General features: G+C 44.3%; 1 protein-coding gene across 1 annotated transcript in view; it reads right to left on the minus strand.

Annotated features, from left to right (window-relative positions):
- Positions 1–2,561: 2,561 nt before the first annotated feature.
- Positions 2,562–18,752, minus strand: part of SLC5A1 (solute carrier family 5 member 1) — a 57,192-nt gene continuing 41,001 nt past the window's right edge. The window contains exons 10-15 of the mRNA XM_057491375.1: positions 18,412–18,519; positions 15,097–15,247; positions 12,756–12,924; positions 9,604–9,819; positions 7,098–7,203; positions 2,562–4,705 (exon numbers count right to left, since the gene is read on the minus strand). Coding sequence (XP_057347358.1) covers positions 4,488–4,705; positions 7,098–7,203; positions 9,604–9,819; positions 12,756–12,924; positions 15,097–15,247; positions 18,412–18,519 — 968 coding nt within the window. The 3' untranslated portion in view covers positions 2,562–4,487. The remainder of the gene's footprint in view (positions 4,706–7,097; positions 7,204–9,603; positions 9,820–12,755; positions 12,925–15,096; positions 15,248–18,411; positions 18,520–18,752) is intronic.

Raw genomic sequence — 18,752 nt, forward strand, 5'->3', positions numbered from 1 at the left:
CATGCTGGGGTGCATTAGAAAGCATCATTATCCATGTTCTGGCAGTCTTGGCAGAGCCCTCATAGAAGGGTAGAAACTGCTTTGACAGAAAAGATTTCTATGACTATTTGGTTATGAGAAGATACCCACTGAAACCAAAAATAGAAGTACAAGCTCTAGAAACAGTCCCACCTGAGCAAAGCAGTCAACTTCCCTGAACCTTCATTGTTTATGCAAAAACAGAGATAGAAGTGCTTAACTCACAGATTCAAGTGTTACAAAGTTTTATTAATATAAATAAGTAGGTGCTCAATAGATATTGGTCTCCTCACTTGTCCACACCCTGCCCCAGGCCAGGGTCTTCGGAATTGAAGGAGCTACATCGTGTCACTGCTGGAAGGCTTCCCTGGGAAACTCTGGGGCAGGGAAGGGGGGTTGTTGGCCCCTAGGCCATGACCACCAAGTCTTTGTCTTAGGGTAGTGCCTGAATCTCGGTTTCCTCCAAATGTTATGCACACTTCATAAAACTTTTGTAAAGACAAGTGTCTTGCCAGTGGGTTTCAGCCCCAGGCAAGTTCACTATGGATTCAGGGAGACTGAGGAATGACAACAGAACGTTCTTTGGGTGAAATGGTTTATTACCTGGCTTGTTCTCTTCCAGTGATAGGTCAAGCAGTAGAATTACATCTGCATCCAACAGTCTGCAAGTCTGCAATCCTCCTTGTCTCTGCCTCTGCCCAGAGCACTGGGTGGAGCTCTTTATATAGCGACTCAGTCAATAATAGCTTATTGCCTACAGGTGTGGAAGCAGTGGCCTAGCAGCAGGCCAGTTACATCATCAAGTAGTTTAAGTTCAGGTGAGAATCCTGGCCATGGGAACCCCAACTTTCCCACAACACATGAGGTCATTTGATATTACCTAAAGGGCCTTGCCCATACAAGATGTCCATTAAGTCAGTGCTTTCTCCCCTCACACCCCCATCTGCAAAAATTTCACCTGAGACTGACTTTGAGGGCCAGTATATTTATAGTACATGATGAGTACAAAATATAAAATAAAAGTCAAGTTGGTAACCTGTCCAGCCTTGACATCTGGAAGAGACAGGTCAGAATTAAGCAGATAGCCCCTGAAGGCATCAATGGGGTCGGATTTTCAGTACTTGGCATTGTATGGCCTCAGTTATACCTACACAACTTTGGTTTCAGAAAAGACTTTTGGTCCTGGAACATCATTAAAAATCTCAAAATAGAGCTTAGGAAAGAAGTTCCTCCAGTTCTGCCTGCCTTGGTGATGAAATGAAGCCTCTTTGGAAAGTAAGTAATTGTTTTCAAAGTGTGCTCTCAGACCAGCAGCAACCAAATCAACTGGAAGCTTGTTAGAAAAGCAAATTCCCAGGCCTAACTCCAGACTTACTGCATCAGAAACTCTGGGAGTGGCCCCAATAATCTGTGTTTTAACAAGCTCTCCAGGGGATTCTGGTACAAGGTATGGTTTGAGAACCACTCCCCTAAGCCCTTTGTCTGATTCTGAAATGCATGTGTATGTGCTGTCAGCACATGCATATAAAGAAGGTCCTTTTATCAGCTGGGCATGTGTTACCAGCTTTCCAAGAATGGGAGGAATTATATCAAATCACCTGATCTTGGAATGGCTCTTAAAACTGCAAAGACTGGCTGGGGTCAGGGATGCAATGTGGAGCTCTGGGATGAAGAGCGTTCACCTGAGTCCTCCAGAGCCTCTCAAACAATGCTGGTCCCAGTACCCTGACCCACACCTCTAATTCCATCCTACCAGCCCATCAAGGAAATGGTACCTCACTGAAACTTCATTCACCAAAACCCAATTTGAAAGTTAGGAGTTTTCTTGGGGTTGCATGGGAGGAATGTGAGAAACCTCTCTCCTCCAACAAAGCATGCACATGCGTATCTCCCAAGGTTTGCTTTGACGAAGCAGGATAAAGCATCTTTTAGGAGATGGTGATTTCAGCACCAGGAAAAGAGTAGGCTCCAGTGAGCTCCAAAGGTAGAAATTTCTCTAAGTGAACACCAATACCTGACTGCACACAGAAGTAAGCAAGGCTCCCAGGCAGGTTGAAGGGGTCAGGACCAATTTCACTCTGCAGGGGAGGCCTGTCTTTTCATTTTAACAGATTACTTTTAAAACAGTTATCTTTATTTAAAGAAGCCATTTGCCGGATGGGGCATGAATTTCCAAACTGAGCATCAATAAGCAGTCACTCCACCCCCAACACCTATCTTCCATTTAAGGAGAAGAACAGCTCTTCCCTGCACTTCTGAAAATATTCAAGTATAATTTATCACTTACTGGCCCCTGATTACCCAAGTGGCTGTCCGTTCTAAGAGGACATTATGCACTGAAGGTAAAGTTACTCACCTCATATCTACTAGAGGTTTTGAGTTGAAATCATCTCCAAACCTTGTTACATTTTGTTCAAGTTGCTAGATTCTATTCTCAACTGTCTTGGCTCCTGTTTCCTAATCAATAGCTTGTGCCAACCAAAGCTCACCACAGACACGGCCAGAATCTGTCTAGGATCTCTAGAGAACAGGAAATCCAGATGTTACAGTTTTTCAATGTTTTTATTTTTATCAAAGTAACACATTTTAATTCATGGGACTCAATGCAGCTTAATACAGTATCTGTATAGCGTCTTCCATATATGTATCTCTGATCCCCTTTTCAAAGTGACCTGGTCACACCCAGAGGAGGTAGATAGATGCTATAAGCACCAAGGTCCCCATTTTTCAAAGAGAAAAATAGTTGAGACAAAATAATTTACTACAACATACACAGTAAGTCATTGGCAATGCCAGAAACAGAACCCCAGACGATCCAGATACTCTGTGCCACTCCCTCCACCAGCTCTCAGTCCTCTCCCTGTATCTTCTCAAAACTCAACCATACCACAAAATCCACACGAAACGGAGCACGCAGAGCAGTGCTGGCCATGTGACAGTCTCCACTTTCCCTCCTCCCCCACCGAGCTTACAGGCCATCTGAAGGCGTAACAAACAGTTTCCTTCCTTCCACAAGAACGAGCCATTCCTTTGCCTGTTGAACTATTTTTTTACACCCAGAAACTGCTCTCGGCTACACAGTCCCTCAGAACCCAGCTCTTTTCTAAGGTAGCCTGAAATCAGTCAATACTAGCATTGTGACTTTTTCTTAACTTCAGTGGGATTCTATTCCAACATGATTGAGATTTCACAGGCGGAACTGAAAGAACTGAATTAATTAATTCAACTTAATTTTGATTTTTAAAAATTTCTCACTAGGAACAGGGTCTTCAAGAAACACTCTCCTGTCAGCTAGAAGTGTTGGGAGCTACCATTCAAAACAGAGGTCACCTACCCTAAGCTTGGTCAGGGGATGATCACCAATCTAGACACCTAAGTTATTAAAGAAGAGCTGTGGTCATGTGAACTCGGGGAGGAGAATCTCGGGCTTACTGTGTTAGTGGTTCAGAAGAGTGTGGCTGCTTTGAGATGACAGCTGTCCCCAAGAGGCATGTTTGCTCTATCATGTGACAGAGAGTCAGCTTTGAAACTTGTCTGGCAACATCCACACCACGAGGAGGACTGGCCTCTGGAAAGTGCATTCCAATTTATGACAGTCGCCAGAGCCCATACTTTGTGCAGCCACAAGAAAAGGTTAACCAAGGGCCGACTTGCATAAAAATAAAGCAAGTGTTTATAATAAATTCCCATAATCATTTGGTCTCCAAACACTGCTGAGCAGCTAAGACATTCCAAGCAGAGCAAATCCCAAAAATGAGTGAAGTCTCAAACATGAGGAATTCACAATGGACATTTTTAAGATCAGAAAATCCCCTTCACTCAAGATTATCTGTTTGCCCCACTGGCTTGAGGCTGGCGCCTGAGACCCTCCTTTGGAGTAAAGTGCTGCCATTCACCAGGCCTGTCCTTCAAAGACCAAACACTCAGGACAGAGACCCCAGCCAGCTCCCATCTTCAACGTCAGTGCATTCATCGGTTTTTCAGATTGATTTTTCTTGTGCCAGGAAAAGCTTCCCAGGAATACGATGAGAGGAAATTTTTTTCTTTTAAAAAAAAGATGAAGGGGAGGTCATATAGGGAAAGTGGCAGGAACCAGGGAGACCTCAACCCTTAAAATAACATTCAAGGATCACAAACAATGCTGACATGCTGAATCTACCTGAAACAAACTTGCGTCAGACATCGCAGGGCTTCTGTTTCTTAGTCTGCTTTTTCCTGGACATGACTGAGGTGGACTGTCCTTCTGAGGGTCTGATGTGTACAGCTGACTCTATCACTGGCTTCAAATATATAAGTTAATAAAATTAATGATTTCCTCCTGCTATCCTGTAATTACACATGTATACACTTATCAATTGGGCAAAATTTACAACGGGCTGGTTTCCCTTCAACACCACAGTGTGGGTCTAAAGGGAGACAGAGTAAGTAGTCCAGCCTTTGTGAGCACAGCCTGCAGCGGAAAGCAAGTCTCAGGCAAAATATGCGTGGCAGAAGACAGCCACGGCCAGCAAGATGATGCCGTTGATGTTCACCACCGTCCGCCACAGGGGCTTCTCAGAGGTGTCTGTCATCTTCAGCTTCATGGCTTCCTCCTCTTCCTTTGTCATCTTGGGGCCCTTCTGCTGGTCCAGGCCACAAAACAGGTCATAGGCCCGCCTGCAACATCCCTTTTTCCCCTCAGGAACTTCTATGTCAGGGGAAAGACATAAAAAGATTATTCGATAGTGAAGCATGAGACCCTAGAGAAGCTCTGCAGAGAGATGCTGCTCCATGGAACATCTGCCACACTGCGGGCAGTTCCCGATTTTCTTGTCTGCAGGAATGAAAATGGTATAAAATGCTTGAGCGAACTTAGTTAATGACGAGGTGATGTGCATGGATGGATTCTACATCCATATGAGCAACTAGACTAATTTTTACCTCTATGCAATTTTTACCTTGAGGCCCAATGCAAACACATTTTGATTTAGGACCGTCAGAATCAAACAGGAAATGTTACCAACAGGCAGGGGAACTGTGACATATGAAATATATAGAAACACTACCTCTGAAACACATAAACTCACATCTGTTTGTTACATAATTTGAAATCAAAGAGACTAACATAACTTAGGAGTGCATTGACTACACCTGGAAATTCCAGGGCTTCACAACAGATCCAGCCATGTAGGAAGAATTGGTCTAAATAGCTCCTGACACAGAGCAGCAATGATCAGTACTTCCAGGGCTTAAGATCTTTGGCTGTATATCAATACTGATGAATCAAACCATCCAACTGGCCCTGCCACTCAAGGTGGATGCCACCAAGGGAACTGATTCTCTCCTCTGAGCATGGCTGTGGCATTGGAAGTAGACAGACCTGGGTCAGAATCCTACGTCTATGACTCACTGGATAGGAAGTCAAGCCGACCTGTTTTCAGCACCATGGTCAGGGATCACTGCGCTCCTCTTAACATTTTTAAGAGTCACAGATCTTTAGAACTGGAAAGAACCTTAGTGATCAAGTACATATATGTCAGAACTGGAGCCAAAACCCAGCTTCATGGCTTAATTCACCTCTCTTATCATCAAGTATATATGAAATTGGGTCAATAACACTTTCTTCATTATGAGATTTCATGAGAGTGCCCAGTGTGGAGTAGGAGGCAAGAAGTGTAGTCGCCTTCCATTTTCTCTCTCTTTTCTCTCACACACATAAGAAAGAGTAACAAGCCTCCTAGTCCCCTTCCACTTTGGTCCACTCTACTAAATTAAGAGAATGGGGAAAGACTAACAAAAGGTTGGGCTCACAGACCAGTCCACGTGAGAAAAGCATGGTTATCTGGGTCAATAAAAAGTTGGGCGACCTTGAAAGAGTCTCTGTATCTCATTTTCCACATCTGTAAAACTGGGAGAATTATACTTGCATTACCTGCCTTAAAATTATGATATGGCACTCAAATGAATCACTAGACAAAAGTAAGGTATTCATTATTAAAGTATGTAACGGTCATATCATTATCCATCATAACAATGGTGGTAATGGTGAGGATATGGGGTGATGTGCAGCCGCAAGCCTTCCTCCTTCTGCTGTTCCTCAGAGAACAGTGAGAGGGATGCCTATTGTCCATAAATCCCTCAAGAGATCTCAGTTTATTGTACCTTAATAGGTAAGGGTCTTTGGTTCGATTTCACCATGAGTTCACTAAGAAACAATAGGATTCAAGTGCTGCCGTGAACCTCTGAAGTCACTAAACTGATTCTCTAGCTAGTGTGGGAGCCACCTCTATGGCAACCCTGATAGATGCTCAAATGCCATTCACTCCTTTCTGGACCAACTCAGTTAAAAAACTCTTCTTAGTACCAATCTGACGGTCAGATTCAGAACTTGTTCTGCCGCATGTGGGCTCCCCTTCAGATGGGGTGAGGAGACCTCCAGCCCAGCACCAGATAAAGCATGTATGATCATGTGCTCCCACACAAGATGTCACAGATCTCACAACCATCCTCCATGTGTGCACCCCTCCCACATAGCGAGGAAAAGGTCCAATACAGAAGTCGAGGAAAGCATTTCTCCATGATCAGGACAAGTCTCTGATAGAGTATTGACTAAGCACTATCTTACTGCACTTTCAGAGAAATTTTGTTTTCTAAATCTGAGTGGTAAGTCAGGAAGACACAAGACCCCAAGGGCCCCCAGCCCATTCCCCTGATGTCAGCAGAGCCAGCCATAGCTCTGGCTGCACCTGCTTTCCGCTCACAGGCTATCAGAGGGGCTTTGCCTCTTCCCTCGTCCCTGGCCATGCCCCAAATCAAGTCAGGGTGGCAAACGGCTCACGCAGACTTGCTGAGCCCTGTGAACTACAAGCGGTAAGGGAGCTGGGATGACTTGGCGTCTCCCTCCTCCCCTTAACCAGGCCTCACAGTGAACTTTCCAGAACTCATTTATTCATCTCACCCACCTCCCACCCCTCCACACCCCTCTAGAAGAGAGGTCTGAGCTTTGATGATGGCACTTAGTGAAGGCATCAGTAAAGCAATCTTGCTGTTGGAGGATTAACTTTTCAGGGCTTGGGCATATGCTCTGAATCATAAATTACCTATTTCAAAAGTCTCCTCTGGGGCTTCTGGGATGTTCTCCTCTCCTGCATCCAGGTCAATGCGCTCCTCTTTGCTGTTGCGTAGGCTCCAACACAGGCGGTAGAGCTGTGGATAAAGCAGAACAGATTAGCAGAAAGTTGCAAATTGTGTCTTGGGCCAAGAAGTTGGGGGAACAAAAAAATGTGCATCAGGAAAGGAAATGGTGCATCACTTCCTAAAAGGTGTCAGTGGATGTCCAGGCATTGCTCAAGGAGACTGGGGAGGAGAGAACTGGAGGCTCCAAGGCTCCCCTATAAGGCACTCATTCAGCCAGGGTTTGCTAAATCAAACTTGATTCTAAAGAAAAAGGGACCAGGGCCTCTCAGGACCAACACAGGTAACAACTGCATCCACAACATTATTTCTAAATAGGATAGGAACTTAGATGTAAACCATATACATGCACATACCAGCCCTTATGATGTATGCATGTGCAGAGGCTCAGAGACTGCCTTGAATGTAGAAATGTTTATTAAGTGAATGAACTCAAACAATATGATAAATGAATTTGTTCCTTATAGCACTGGTGCTGGGAAACAAGATTAGACACCCATTTGTCTAAACCAGCAGTGTAAGATCAGGTTTTTGACTACGTGTTTGTCACGTTAATAGGAGAGAATCTATAGAATCAGAAGCCATATTAGAGTAGAGATGAGCTGGAGGCAGTTTCTATTGACAAGAAACCAGAAACTTGGAGAAATCTGAAAATCAATGCAGTGTTCATCCCAGCCATGCCCTCTTTGGTGACTACCTTGCTTTCTCTACTTCAAAGGAAGCAAGGAACTGGATATGTTTGGGTTGCAATATTTTATAAGACTGAGACATCAGGAAGCAATTAATATAACACAAACAAAGCCTGTGACAGGTTTGGCCAATAAACACGATGGTGGTTCTGCTGCTATAAAAGCAGTTTTTGTTTGACATTAAAGTTGGTCATGGCGTGAAAATTTGGCAGTGAGGTTGAAGGTCTCTTAGGGATTCTGTAAGTCCCTACAGTCAGTTGTGTATGCATGAGTAAAGTGTTAACAAAACCCTTAAACCCTTTCTTTTTCTCTATGAACAAACACGACTTTAGGTTAATTCTCTATCTCTATTTCTTGGAAACCTGAAAAAGGTAAAACTCAGCTGTACTGGTCTATCAGACTATACTGCTTATGGTAAAACGGCCCATAATCAGGCCCCAGTCATTGAGCTGCTGCCGAGGACTCAGCAGCCTCCCCATTTAGCCCCCTCACTGCCCTCAGCCCACCTTCTCCTACCACTTCCCTCAGGCCGTTTCCACTAAGGAAAAGGAATCGTATGTCCACTATCCAGAGCCGCCACTCTTTGGACCCCTTTGCTGATGCAAGTAAGGGTTATGATTTGCTTCCTGCTGGCGCTAAGCATTATATCCATGCAAGAATTCAACAGAGAAATGGCAGGAAGACCCTCGCTACTGTCCAAGGGATCGCTGATGATTATGATAAAAAGAAACTAGTGAAAGCATTTAAGAAGAAATGTGCCTGCAATCGTGCTGTAATTGAACATCCAGAATATGGAAAAGTAGTTCAGCTACAGGGGGACCAGCACAAGAACATACTCCAGTTCCTGGTAGAGACGACGGGCTGAGGGTGACCAGCTGGAGGTTTAAGGGTTTCAAGTGCTTTTGGCTTAATGAAGTGTAAGTGAGGATTTCCTTGCACCGAGAAGAATTTCCCTTCTGTCCCTTGTCACCCATGTTTAAAAACCTCACAACTTATATAATGCAACCATTTGGGGTCTGCTTTTAACTTGGACTAGTGTAACGATAAGCTGTAGTGCAATAAATGAAAAAGAGCCCCACAGAAATGCCCCATAATTTGTAATCTTCATCTGCATTGGGGGAGCTGTGAGAAGCCCTTAACCAAGGGTGCAGCCCAGAGCTAAAGAAGAGCACATGCCATTTTTTGAAGTCTTGAATCAATTAGACTTTGATATTGCTTGAAATTTCTTGAATTATATGGGCAACTGTTTGGAGGCTCATGTGGAAAAAAAACTAAGGGATATATCTATCATATTTCAGATTTCCTTGAGTGTGGTGATTTTTAGAACTAAATATGTCCCTCACTGGGACCCTTGGAGGCTATGGCACCGTACTGTTACCAGTTCCCATTCGGGACATGAGCACCTAAGCCAGGGTAGCTCCCGTGCCCGCCCATGTGATCTCATTCCCTTGCCCCTGAGCTGTCCCTTGGGGAGAAGGATCCAGAGAATAGCTTCTGGATTTGAATGTGGACTTCTGTGAAGTGCGCTGAAGACACGTGCTTGATACAGCCCTGCTGGCACATGTGTTCCCTGTCCTGGATCCTTCTACATGAAACCAATGGCAAGTGTGGCCCATCTTAGTCACATGAGTGTGAGAGGTCTAACTGAGCAACAGGAAACCAAGGTGAGTGTGACAGCACCAACAGGGAACAAGGGCCGGATGGGCCCGGCATGGGTACTCACGTGCACGTCCGGAATGGGCTTGGTGAGGAGGGAGACGACCAAGGTGATGATGACAGAAACGACAAAGAGGATGATGGCAAAGTACAGGTAGTGCACACCACAGATAATCGTGGGACAGTTGCTGGGCTTCATGCAGCTCCCAGTTCCATAGGAAAATTCAGTCAGCATACGGGAAATCCCGATCAGAAATCCTATGATCAGTGCCCAAAAGGCTCCCTGTGAAAAAAAAAAAAAAAACCTGAGTTAACTAACTCAGAACACAAAACAGTGGGGCGTACCTGTGGTGGACAGAAGCAAAAGAATAAAGGTGAGAGAAATGATAACTCTAGGCCACGATCTGAAGCCAGAACACAGGTCAGCATAAGGCTAGGAGTGCTATGTCAGGTCTTCAGTGGGTGTGTTTATCATGTTTCACATGATACATGATTTTGCCTGGATCATAAAATAAGGATTCATAATGTAATGGGGTACCCTATCTAATAACTAGTAGTTAGAAAGTCAACCCAAAGGCTTAATACCAAAAATTCCCTTTAACTTTAAAAACAATTTGAAATCTCTTGGCCTGCAGCCACTATCATCTTCAGCCTCCAGGTTTGGGCATATTCAGATATAAAGTACTTACTTGTGAAGTAATTTGTATTCCTTGAAGACATGGACAAAGAAATTGGGTCTTTGGGGGATGGAGGACAAAGGAACTTTTCCATCAAAATATAAATAACACTTCCTTATTCAGACCCTTTCATAGATACAGAGTCACTGGTTTTAATTTGAGAACATAAAATTATACTATATTAATACATTACATTTTGGGTTTGCATATTAGGAATATGGAAAGCCTTTAAGACTGGAAATACTGGGGGATAATTTTTCAGGGTTTTTAAAACTCCTTCTTTCTTTCCTTACTCCTTCCTTCTGTCATTCTTTCTTCTTTTTGAGTCAGTCCTCACCTAGAGAACCAGGTCTGAGTCCAGAGGCACGTTTTAAGAGGATCAGGGACGGAGCAGAGTGCGCTTACAGAAGGCAGACAGAACGAGCCTCCATGGCAAGTGTTGATCTGAAGAGCCCCTTTGCTGGCCATGGGTCCCCTTGCACTTTATATTCCAGGTGCACGAAATTACCAGATATTCTTTAAGTGTGTCACACATCCCAGGTGTTTGCACGGGTCATATTCTCTACCTGGGAGAGCACAGGCTTTTTCCTCACTGGTAACTTTGTTCTAGATTAAATGCCCCCTCTCCTCCTCCCAGGACAGAACTGGGTGGGTGCGTCCTCCTTGAGGTTACAGCGCTGTGGACACATCTCCATGCTAGCACTGGACCACGCTGCTGTGCAATCAGTCACTCACTTCTCTGTCTCCCCCTCCGAACTGGGAGCTGGCCCAGGGAAGGAACCAGGATTCGTTCCCTTCGTGTTGTTAATGCCAAGCCCTGTGTCTGGCTTCTGGAAGTGTCTGCTACATGAATAAATGAATAAGGGATAAAAATGAGATGTTCCCCATTCATCCCCCATGCGCTTGTGCAGTCAAAAAATTATTTCTTGACTTTAGAGTAGGTGAGAATATCGATGAAGCTTTCCTTCTCTTTTGACAATTCACCTCTTCCTATACCTTTAGTCTTTATTTTCAAAAGGCTCTTGAAAAATTTTGGAAACCTTTGACATTTTCAAGTCTTGGAGTCACCCCTCAGCAAACAGTGCCTGACCCATCCTGAGAATCACTGTGCAGTTTCTATGTGCTGCTGTCCAGAGACTCTGAGCTGAGGTCTTTCACCCTCAGCACTGTACCCCTGAGGCCGAATAATTCACTGTCAGGGTGGGGTGCTCTCGTGGGCATTGGAGAATATTTAGCGGCATCCCCAGCATCCAGCCACCAAATACCACTAGCATTACTGAAATCATAACAACCAAACATGTTCCCGGGCTTTTCCAAATGTCCCCTGGGGAAGGGCAAAATCCCCCCCATTTGAGAACCACTCTGTTGGATCCCAATCCTTAGCCTTCTATTTTTAAAGGTTTGGTCCCCTGCTGAATGAGTCTGCTTGTGGCCACAGCAATACCCAGCTGGGCTTCAGACACACTTGCCTTGCCTGCTTTGTATGTCTAGAAATCTCCCAGGGAACCAGCTTCTGCCAACGCCTACTGAAACATACCCTAACACTGCGTCTATTTCTCTAACCTGTCGAGATCACCTGCAAGTTTAACGCTGATCTCTCGAGGGTGTTTTGTGTCACCAGCAAACGTGGATTATATTCCTAATAGCAAATGTCGAATGATGAGAGACACAGGTGGTAATTTATGTATCTCAAAGCTGGGTCACTCCAGTGAGGAATTTCCCTGGTATATATTTGTTTCTCTTGTTTCTATGGGAGAAAGGAGTTGTCTCCAGCCAAAAATATGGCATCATTTACATTGTTTCAGACAATAAGCTATATAGCCAGCATCCCCTCTCCTACCCAACCCTTGCTGGCATGTAGGTAGTCAGATACAGAGACAGCTGAGCGACACCCTAGTCAGAAGGCATCCAAGGGCACCCTTTCGTGGGGCTACAAAAACTGCAATGGGGCCCCACTGACGACCCGAACCCTTAGCCTGGCTTTCAAGGGGGCCATTCCTAATCCAATGCTGCCCTGCCTTTCCAGCTGTGCCTTCTGATGCCCACCCACACAGATGCCCTCTTGAGCCAGGTGAGGCTCTTTTCGAGTCCCCCACCCCACCCCTATCCTCCCACTTCTGTCTCCGTGTTCTGGGCAGCGCTGTTCTCTCTGCATCGAATGCTCTCTCTTTCCTCTCAGTTTCAGCTCATGGTGATGCCGCCTTTCTCCTATGTTTTGTGCCATTTTGCCCCTCGATTCTTATCTTACATTGTTTTGCACATAAGCTGCTTGAGCACCAGGACTTCATCTTTCACTAGGCCCTGAAAAGTGCTGGCTGGAAAGCCAAGCTCACTGTAGAACCATTAGTTGAGAATTCACTTGGAACCTGCAGCAAGGAGGAGCGGGGAGTCCCTGAAGGCTTTCCCATACAAAACCTTGGCAGCACATCCTCCCTGCTGAAGACCTTAGGGCGATGGAATCCCTCCTACAGACAATATGCAAATCCAGGTGGGGATTTTGGTTCCGGAATGGCTTTTCTGGACATGTGTGAATGATACCTACCTGCTCATTGACTCTCTTGCAGAAAATAGCAAGCAGAAAGACCGCTGCAATGGGCGGTCCCAGGTAACTGGTGATGGACTGGATGTAATCGAAGAGCTGCCCACTTTGCGCCGTCTGCACAATGGGTACCCAGGCAATGCTGAGACCAATCAGCGCCAGGATGAACACCCTGAAATCAGAGCCCCCACAACACAGCATCAATAAATGACTCTACAGGAGTAAATATATATCACTGCATATCAAATTTGTATCTAACCAGCAAATATAAATGTATGTACATATATATATAAGGAATATATATATATATATATATATGTATATATAATGACCAGAGCAAGGAAAATATAATGACCAAATTCATTCTTGAGGTTGAGGCTTTTTTATTCTGTATTCTGCCCTTTGGGGAAAGTCATCCATACCTATAAGTAAATGAAATGCATTTGACTCTCAACAGTAACCTATACCAGTCACTACCATAAAAGAATCCTATTTTGAGAGGCAGTAGAGTACAAGAACAAAGGTATGAACTCTGGAGCCAGAGAGATCTGGATTCAAATTCTTTTTCTCTCTGTGTGACATAGGACACCTTGCTTAACCTCTCTGAGTCTTAATTTCTCCATCTGTAAATTGGAAATGATATGACTGACCTTGCAGGTTGGAATAAGGATGAGCTACAGGGAAACACCTACCAAAGAGCAGGCACTCAGTGCATAGCAAGGAGTATAGCTATTATTCGATTCTCCTCCTTCTCCTTCTTCATAGTAGTTAAAAGCACAAGCCAAGAAGAGTTTATGTAGGAACAGCTAGATAGAAAGGGACACTACCAGGTACTTCCAGGTCTCCTTTTCTTGAGTTTCACTTCAACTCCTGAAAAGATTGGAGGGTTCCCTTACAAGTTTCATTACTCATGCTTTTGATTTAATTAGAAAGAAGGCTGTGCTTCCCTTACCTCACTTACATGAATTTAAGGCAAAAGAAGCTTGAACCTTCACAAAACAGCATTTTCACTCTCATATTTCTCCCTCTGGAATGCCCTTCCCACTGTCCCTCACTTACCCAAATCTCACCACCATTTTGGACTCAGCAGAACCTCCCTCCCTGAGGAACCTCCCCCAACGACTGCAAGCCACACTCACCTTCCCTTCTCTGAGCCCTTGAAGGCTCTTACAGTCCCCACAGCAAAGTTTGGGATTGTTTCATGCAATTGCAAATTTATCTAAGGCATGGTCAGGCCCCAGCGCAGCAGTCACAGGATGCACAAAGACATGAGCCCTAACATAACAGGTTCAGCCTAGGTCCACTAGGGACCCACCCTAAACAAAGCAACAAAATGGTTCTCTTCCCATGTTATATCTTGAGCCTTATAAATAACAGAAAAAAACTAATAACTTTCTAAGGAAAAGTCAGTCCAGGTAGCAGGGCTGTTTCCTGTGAAGCACAGTAGCAGATTCTGACCTGGTCAGACTTCCCCTCGGTACAAGTGTCTCATCAACTTAGAGGGGACTATCATTTTCCCATCCCTACCTTTGCCCTAATCTTGTTGACAGACCTATGAGGTAGCAACCCAGACCCTTCCTGTGCTCAATGAGAACCTTTCCCTTGGCTGACATCACAGGAACTTATCCCACCTGCTCTGAGGCAGTTGCCCTTACATAGCCCCATGGAGAGACATAGCAGAGTTCCTGCTAGTCTTCTATCTAGAACATCTGCTCCATGACAATCATGATTATGAGTACCCCTGACCCATGAATCAATGCTAATTCCTTTTGGTATCCTGTTGTGTCCATTAGCCCATTTGACAATAACAAGTGTGTGCACAGCAGGGTGTTTTAGACTTTACAAAGCATATTCTCAAGCAAAATAATCACTTGATCCTTACAATGGTCCTGAAAATGCTGCAGTAAAAAAGGGTCAAGGCACTGGAGATATCTGGGCCTCAAAAATGGCCAGCATGGAGAGCTGCAGTGTGGAGGGCCAAGACAGCGTGGGCAGTACACAGGGCCTTGGACAAGGACCTAGTCGGCCGTGGCTTCCAGTCCTGGCTCTGCCACTGTCTAGGCTGTCTGGATTTAGGCAGGAGAGTCTCGTTTTTCTCTTTAATAAACTGAGGGTTAGATTAGATAATTTCTGCTGTCACTTCTTGCTCCAGAGGGGCATTGTTTGATGATCTCCAATTTAAAGTTAAATGCCACTAAAGGGTAAATGTGACTGGCCACAGAGGTTACTCCCACTCTACTCAGGTATCCACTAGTCTTCCCCAGCTTGAGGGGCTGCTACCCAGATGCAACCTCTCTGATCACGCAAGCTTTCATGGTGCATGGCAGGGGGGAGCTGCATTTACCTCCCCGCAATCATGAGCTCTTTCTCAGATGCTCTCTTCCGGACCTTGGTGTAGATGTCCATGGTGAAGAGGGTGCTGGCGCTGTTGAAGATGGAGGTCAGGGAGCTCATGAGAGAGGCCATCATGACTGACAGCATCAGGCCCCGCAGCCCTGGAAGAGAAGGAGGTTCTGAGTGGGACGCACAGCACTGCAGCGCTTTTGTGCTCGAAAAGTGTGAGGACTCAAGGATTCTCTGCCTTCTGAAGCCATGCTGTGTTCTCCAATCTCTCTATCCAGAACGACTAGATATTTTAAGAAATACATTGTGGCCTTAAATTATATTATGAGCCCACAGCAGTCAACAAAGAGCTAGGAACGAAATCTATATGAGGTAAATACTTTGCAGTTGAATGACAGTGATGGTGATGGTGTGTGTATGTGTGTGTTTCCATCTGAAAGGAGTTTTATAAGGTTTCTTATCGAAAAGATTCATAATATAGCAGAAATATTCAAACTAGGATCCAAAAGATGAAGTTCTCAAGAAAGTGAAAAGACAACACTAGAATAACAGAAAATAATTGCAAATTATGTATCTAACAAGGGTCTAGTATATAGAATACATAAAGAACTCCTACAATACAATAATAAAAAGGCAAATTATCCAATTAAAAACAGGCAAAGGATCTGAATAGATATTTCTCCAAAGAAGATAAAATAAGTGGCTAATAATCACATGAAAGATGCTCAATACCAGGGAAATGCAAATCAAAACCACAATGAGATACTACTTTACACCCACTGGGGTGACTATAATTAATTTTTTCTAAAAGACAGATAATAATAAGTGTGGGTGGAGCTATGGAGAAATAGGAACCCTCTTACATTGCTGGCAGTAATATAAAAACAGTACAATCACTACAGAAAATAGTCTGGCAGTTCCTTAAATAGTTAAACATGCAGTCACCATATGACCCATAATTCCACTGCCAGGTATCTACCCAAAGAAATTAAAACATATATCCACATAAAAGCCTGTACATGAATGTTTAAAGCAGTATTATTTATAATAGTCTAGAAGCAGAAACACCACAATGTCCACCAACTGGTAAGTGGACAAACAAAATGGGGGATACCCATGAAAAGGAATATGATCCATCAACAAAAAGGAATGAAGTACTGATACATGCTACAACATGGATGAACACTGAAAACATTATGCTAAGCAAAAGAAGTCAGACACAAAAGGAAAATAATAAATGATACTATTTATATGAAATGTCCAGAGTAAACAAATCCACAGAGACAGAAAGTAGATCAGTGATTGCCTAGGGCTGGGGCTTGCAGTGAAATATGGGATGATTGGTAATGGGTATAGGATTTATTTTGGAGTGATGAAAATTTTCTGAAATTGTGGTGATGGTTGCACAGCTCTGAGTATACCAAAAGTCGCTGAATTATACATCTTAAGTGAATGAATCAGATCCTACATGAATTATAGGTCAATAAAGTTGTCACAGAAAAAAAGAAAAAGACAAAGTTATAGTCCCAACTCTGACCCTAAGCAGGTCATGCCAACATTTCCTGGTGTGTTAAATGGGAATAATACTATATCCACCCAAATCAGAATAAGGGATTGTTGTTTTAGAATTTTTTCCAATCGTGGCAACTATGGCTGGCTATAATCTCTATTATTCCTTCTGCACCAAGGAAGGCACAAGGTCGTCCCTGCTGTGACTGAAGGCCAGGCTATGCTGAGGGCCCACCACTGAGAGCACAGACTCAGAAATGAAAGTAACCTTGGGGGTCACCTAGGGCTACCATCCATCTGGCAGAACCTTCCTCTGCAGAAACCCTCCAGTAACAGGAAATCTATCTTTCTGGGAGGTCAAGTTAGGTGAGGAATGGAAAATATCTGTTTGATCTGACACAGGGGAGTATTGGGGAATTCAGTGTTTACAGAAGCCAGATTGTAGCCGAAAGTGAGGGAATGGCAATAATACACGGGAACATAGTATTTCGTTGTTGTTCTGCATGCCAGGCATCTTTCTGTCGGGCACAATGTATTTCAGCTCACTGTTCAGAGCTGGTCCTTACCCAGGATCTGCCATTCTAAAGAAATAGTATAAACACCCCCACAGAGGCCAGTGAATCCAAGTCAGAGCTCTGAAAGAGCCGTGTGACTCCTGCTAATTGTAACTTTAATTAATAAGCAGCCGGCTCAGTAGAATAGTTAACTATTACTCCCACTTTTATGGAATTTGAATGCAAATGGTTTGCCAGAGGTCATGCATCCAGTCTGTGGTTAACAAAGAAGAAAAAGACCATCCCAAGTTCCTCCATTCCAGCCTTGAGCAGAGTTAAGCCAGCCAGACCCTGAGTTGCTGTGTGGCCTTGGACTTTTCTTCTGTAGGCCTCAGTTACCCCACCTATAAAATGAAGAGGTTTGACAGAAAAGACAAGTAGTGATTCTACAGCATCTTACTATGCTGATGGACAGTGACTGTAATGGCGTATGTGGTGGAGACCTGATAATGGGGGGAGTCTAGTAACCATAATGTTGCTCATGTAATTGTACCTTAATGATACCAAAATTTAAAAAAATGAAGAGGTTTGACTAAATGGTCTCTATGTTTCCTTTAGGTAATAAAATTTTTTAAGTTTATTCTAAATTTTCCTGATCAATACCTTTGAATTTTTGATCTCCTGAGACCCTCTAACTTAACAAGATTTGTATCCCTTGAGCCAGAATTACATTTTCCTTCAACATGAAACGTGAACACTAGCCAGACTGGTCAACCTCAAAACTCTAGCTATTTGGACTGCAAGTACCCAATCTCCTAGGACAATACATTCTCTACACTGAGAAGCCCCTTTGTATCCCGTCTGTCTACTGCCTCAAACATCCTTGTTCCACAGCAAAAATCGCTCTTTGAACTTTCTTCCCATGTTTTTCCTCAGAACACCCTAGAGCTTGATTCACCCTCCAGGTAAAAAAAAACTCTTAGTTCAAGCCTTTGCGTTCATGTCTGTTGGAGAGCTTCTAGAAGAGCATAAAACGTCATGTTTTTCCCTATCATGTTTTCAGATCGTCTCTTTCCCACGCCTCACTGATGGACCAGTGCCGGGTCCCCTAGAGCCCAACCAACTCACATGCATCCTTTGCGCTGAGGAAAGACGTTCAAAAATGAGGACACCTAGAATGAAGCCGTCCTTCATTCTGGGCCGACCTCCCAGGCTCAGAAACAGCTTTGCCCCAGAGGCCCACAGAGATCTGCTTGAAGCGTAAGTCAAATCAGCCTCCCAAGAAAGACCCTGCCAGCAAGGGTGACTCTCACCATTGGGCATGAGCTCCACCACCAAGGTTGGGTAGGCGATGTTGGTACAGCCGACCTCGGTGCCGCAGTATTTCTTACACTCCGAGGGGAGAACACAGGCAATTTTTTCTGGGGAAAGATGGAAGAGCCATGTCAGCAAGCAGACCTCAGGGAAATGGTTCCAAGATTCACTTTCTTAAAAAGAGGCTTCAAACAGGACATTTCCTGCCCAAGCTTCCACGAAGAGTACAGCTCCTGGATAAACCCTTCTGTTCCATGCCCCTCCCTGCTGGTCCAGCCCCAAGATCTGACTGGAGAAAAAGACAGCTAGACAGTAGGCAGGGCTGGGGGTGGTAGGGTGG

Source organism: Manis pentadactyla, chromosome 14, assembly GCF_030020395.1.
Source record: "Manis pentadactyla isolate mManPen7 chromosome 14, mManPen7.hap1, whole genome shotgun sequence".
NCBI classification, from domain to species: Eukaryota; Metazoa; Chordata; class Mammalia; order Pholidota; family Manidae; genus Manis; species Manis pentadactyla.